General features: G+C 35.8%; 1 protein-coding gene across 1 annotated transcript in view; it reads left to right on the top strand.

The window, feature by feature from the left end:
* LOC128704301 (ubiquitin-conjugating enzyme E2 J1-like) overlaps nt 1-4,382 on the top strand; it is a 6,974-nt gene extending 2,592 nt beyond the window's left edge. Inside the window, exons 2-5 of the mRNA XM_053799445.2 lie at nt 1,533-1,738; nt 2,295-2,485; nt 3,172-3,298; nt 3,436-4,382. Coding sequence (XP_053655420.2) covers nt 1,533-1,738; nt 2,295-2,485; nt 3,172-3,298; nt 3,436-3,864 — 953 coding nt within the window. The 3' untranslated portion in view covers nt 3,865-4,382. The remainder of the gene's footprint in view (nt 1-1,532; nt 1,739-2,294; nt 2,486-3,171; nt 3,299-3,435) is intronic.
* Nucleotides 4,383-5,002: the final 620 nt, after the last annotated feature.

Below are 5,002 nucleotides of genomic sequence, written 5' to 3'. Positions count from 1 at the left end.
ATGGTCACACTTGTCGAAGGCTTTTGCAAAGTCTGTATATATTACATCTGCATTCTTTTTGTCTTCTAGTGCATTTAGGACCTTGTCGTAGTGGTCCAATAGTTGAGACAGACAGGAGCGACCTGTTCTAAACCCATGTTGCCCTGGGTTGTGTAACTGATGGGTTTCTAGATGCGTGGTGATCTTGCTTCTTAGGACCCTTTCAAAGATTTTTATGATATGGGATGTTAGTGCTATTGGTCTGTAGTTCTTTGCTGTTGCTTTACTGCCCCCTTTGTGGAGTGGGGCTATGTCTGTTGTTTTTAGTAACTGTGGGACGACCCCCGTGTCCATGCTCCCTCTCCATAGGAGAGTGCATGGGCATGTCATTTATCGCCTGTTCGAAGTCATTTGGCGTCAGGATAACATCGGATAGGCTTGTGTTAATCAAATTTTGTGGCTCCCTCATAAAAAATTCATTTTGATCTTCGACTCTCAGTCTGGTTAGCGGCTTGCTAAAAACTGAGTCATATTGGGACTTGAGTAGCTCACTCATTTCCTTGTTGTCATCTGTGTAGGACCCATCTTGTTTAAGTAGGGGCCCAATACTGGACGTTGTTCTCGATTTTGATTTGGCATAGGAGAAGAAATACTTTGGGTTTCTTTCGATTTCATTTATGGCTTTTAGTTCTTCCCGCGATTCCTGACTCCTAAAGGATTCTTTTAGCTTAAGTTCGATGCTTGCTATTTCTCTGACCAGTGTCTCCCTACGCATTTCAGATAAATAAACTTACAATGTTTAACTATTGGGGAATCCTAGACTAAACTACGTAATTTACTTCATAAAATCATTGTAAAAGCTTCAGACATATGTGAAACCAAAATAATAATTTACATGCTTACTATTTCCATTGGGATCAATAAATTTTGATGTAGGATAATCTAAAATGTCTGTACAAATTAATTTATAATATTTAACAATGATTTTCAGGGCACACATGTTGTAGATACTACTGTAAAGTATGTTATTCTTAACAATTTTGCAGATGGGCCAAATTATTAACAAACATTATCTCTTGGTCCACAGCAGGATTCGAACTTGTACACTCTGCATCATGTAGTACTGCATATTGTGAAAAACATATCAGAAAAGCAGACTTCCATTCCCAAGACCTCCAAAAAACAAACAAATATTTTAACTATCATAATTCTTCAAAAAATAATATTTTTTCTACCTAATTTTGTTGATGAGCTTGCTCTGTTAAATACCTGAACTCTGAGGTTCAGACAATTAAAAGAGAGAGTGAAGCTAACCAAAAAATGGTTGCATTAATACTTTATATTGTTATGTCACATTGAGTTTGATAGGCTTAACATCTTGAGGTGAATGGAGAAAGTTGTGGTATCAGATCTTACAAGATAACCTATAGCAGCTTCTAGTGCCTGAGAATATTAGTCGAGTTGTGCTTATTTTTCTTGTAACATTAGTTTACAATTGCTATACAGTATACCATATATTGTTAAAGTGCTGATTTTCTAATTTTTCTGCACAGCTGTGAAGCGCTTGTTTCGTGAAGCTAAGGAGCTGCACGAGGCAACTGAAGAGTATTTTGCCCAGCCTCTCGATGACAACCTTTTTGAGTGGCATTTCACTGTCAGGGGTCCTGCTGACTCTGAGTTTGATGGTGGCATCTACCATGGTCGGATAATAATGCCTGCTGATTACCCCATGAAGCCTCCAAATATTATATTTTTAACGGTAAAGGCAACTGGTTTGAGTCTCTTTCAACATGTTACATCCTCCCAACCTAATCTGAGTTTGATGTAGTGTGAATTTTCTATCCCTATTAGGGTACATAAAGCATTATTTACCTTAATGTATTGTATATTTCTTTTGTATGTGAGACTGCCTCTACTGTATATAGCTTCAGAAAACCTGGAGTATCATACATATAGTACGTATTAGTATATGCTAATTTTACAGAGACATGCTGATTCTTAGACATAGTATCACCTCTGGCATTTTTTGTCAATTTTTAAAGCTCCCATCTTCAATACAGTGATGTACAGTAGTTAGTGTGTCATGTTACTGTATTGTTTATACAGATTCCAGTGGTTGTAGTACATACTGGTAATACCTCATCTTGGATTCCATAGATATGAAAAAATATTTTCTATTAGATTACAGTATTCTTCTGGTACTTGTTTTATCTTAGTTTACATTTGTGGCCTCTTGTTGTCTGTGGATGGCACTTAGTTATCTTACTGTTTTAGTTATCTTATTCTTTTAGTTATCTTATTCTTTTTTTCTCTAGCCCAATGGACGGTTTGAGACTAATAAAAAGATCTGCTTGAGTATATCTGGTCACCATCCGGAAACATGGCAGCCTTCCTGGAGCATTCGGACAGCACTCTTGGCTATCATTGGCTTTATGCCAACTCCTGCTAATGGCACTATAGGCTCACTGGACTACACAGCTAGTGAACGTGCTAAGCTAGCCAAAAAGTAAGTCGATTTAGAGTTAAGGCAAACTGATGCAAAATACTTTAAAGAGAAGCCTGCTTTACATTTTTATTTGCTTTACTCTCAGTGTATTTTTATTGGACCACAGACACACATTTATATATTTTCCTAGTTGTCATTAAAAATATGGGGCTGGTGTTTCGGTTTATATTGAGAATTATGCTGCATGAGTACAATTGTGTTTGTTTCATACCAAACGTGTTAAGGGTTATTAAGATAATGTACACCATTTGAAGACGATGAAAAAAAATATATACGTACCACTAATTCTGCAATGATTGTGTCATTGTATGCTTTGTAAACTGAAAAAAATAAGTACTTTTCTTACAAGTAAACCCCTATACTGGGTATGTCAGAAACTGTACAAGAGTACAGTACTGTAATAGCTGCTTATTTGTTAGTTTAATATGCAGCTAATGGCAGTGTATCTATAACTTTAGCCTTCTTTATAAATACTGTAATAGTTTGTTGCTACTATGTATATTGTCATTAAAAAAACTGGATGACGTCTAATAGTACATGAGAAAAATCCCTTGTTTATACAAAACATTTGGGGTTATGTAGAATGAAATACAAGTGTATACTTTGTATGCAAAATAAAATTTTGATAAAAAGTTTATTGATGTCATTGTGTGTATTTTTCTGTATAAATGATTTTTGACTTTCAGATCCTTGGAGTATGAGTGCCCTCAGTGTGGGAGTATAAACTTGCTGCTTAAGGAGAGGACAAGCAACAATAAAGAGCTTCAAGAAGAAGCCAGAGAAGTTATGGGTCAAGTGGCTGTTTCTGTCGGGGTGAGTTTTTTTTGTGTGTCTTAAATTGTATTCATTTGCCATTAGATTATTCTGACAATAACATAGTGAATCTCTTTTTATTTGCTGCGGATTTTTAATTTGTTGAGTGGTTGATAAACATATTTCTTTTATCCTAGGTGGAAAATAAGGAAGAAAATGAAGATGCTTCAGTATCCAGAAAAGAATCCAGCGGCACAAGTGACTTAATGGCGCCCCGTGATCAGTCTAGTACAGAGGTGACTGCTGACATTTCTAGCTCCTCTGTGCCTGCCAATAGTAAGAATACCGAGTCACACTCGCTGCAAGCAACCAGTCAGACTACACTTCCTGGCAATAGTGCTTCTAGCTCTCTACCAGCAGTGGGTGGAAACTCAACTCCTGAAATATTAATGGAAGGTGCAGATGCACACAATGGCAGAAGAAATCCCATATCAGTTTCAAATCAAGGCTATATGTATAATTTGGTGTTGTCATCCGCAATTTTTCTGTTTATCGGCCTTGTGGTGAGGAGAATATTTCTTTTGGAAGGGGAGACATCAGATGAGCTTGATGAGGTTCTACTCTGATGTTAGTGGCTTACACTTTTCATCCCTGTGATTGGCATCTTTCACAAATGTTGTTAGTTGTCAAGTTTATAAAATTTCCACCAGTGTGCTGTATATAATGTACTACATTCAGAAATAATATTTAACTAAGCTAATTTCCTTATACTATATATTTTTTTGTTTATTTAAGCGGTGCTCTTCAACAATGGAGTCCTTTGAGTTTCAGATAATGCTTTATTTCATGGATTATTTTTATATTACATAGATTAATTATTGTGTGCAGTAAAATACTTAATTCCAGGACCCACTGTTGAAAGTAATTCACATTGCCCTAGGGGAGTAACCTGATGCTGGTGAAGGGCTCTAGATCCAAGAAATTGGCACTGCCCTTTTCCATGGATCAAAAGTTAATTACTTCCCATGTCTTAAGTGCTATATGACCCCTATGGGTTTATGCTTCCCCATGAATATGATTATTTATATTATTACATGACTGAGTTTGATGATGGGAGTTAATAAAGCTTTGGTTATGGTTAGCATTTGTTGATTCTATAGACTTGGATGAACTATGCTTTGAAACTTGGTGTTTGTTCTTACTTAAAACATCAGAAGTTTGTATGTGTTTTGTTTCAGTGTTCAGATATAAAGAAGCTGTCATGCTTGGCTAAGATTTAAATTTAGAATTCATCAGATGTTATAATCATTGTTGTAATGTGTGTGTGTACTGAAAATTGGCAGATTTTGTGAGCATTGTTGGTAATTTTGGATACTAAATGAAGCATACAGTAAAGGTGCTTATAGCATTGTCTTTTAATTTAGAATATGACACTTTGGTTTGAAGAAGGCTGGGCAGCCTTGTGTGACGAGTCTGGTCTTGTTGGCCTTTTTAGCTAACGAAAGTTCAGTAAGCCTTTGTGATAGTACTGCATTCACCATGGATTTTAATGTATTTTCACCCTCCATTTATCACAAGGTTAAATTGTTTATTTTTTTATTGGAGTTTGCCTGGTTGAGTTAAATATCTTGAATTAAATATGAGAATCATGGAGTTGTACTAGAAATGTTGACCGAGCTAGAAAAGTGAAACAGAATTTTAAGAAAATTTTAACAGGAAATTTGAAGCATATTTAATACAATGAGAATTAATTTATTGCCAAAA

This window comes from Cherax quadricarinatus, chromosome 84, assembly GCF_038502225.1.
Source record: "Cherax quadricarinatus isolate ZL_2023a chromosome 84, ASM3850222v1, whole genome shotgun sequence".
NCBI lineage: Eukaryota > Metazoa > Arthropoda > Malacostraca > Decapoda > Parastacidae > Cherax > Cherax quadricarinatus.
This window is presented reverse-complemented; position numbering and strand designations above follow the sequence as displayed.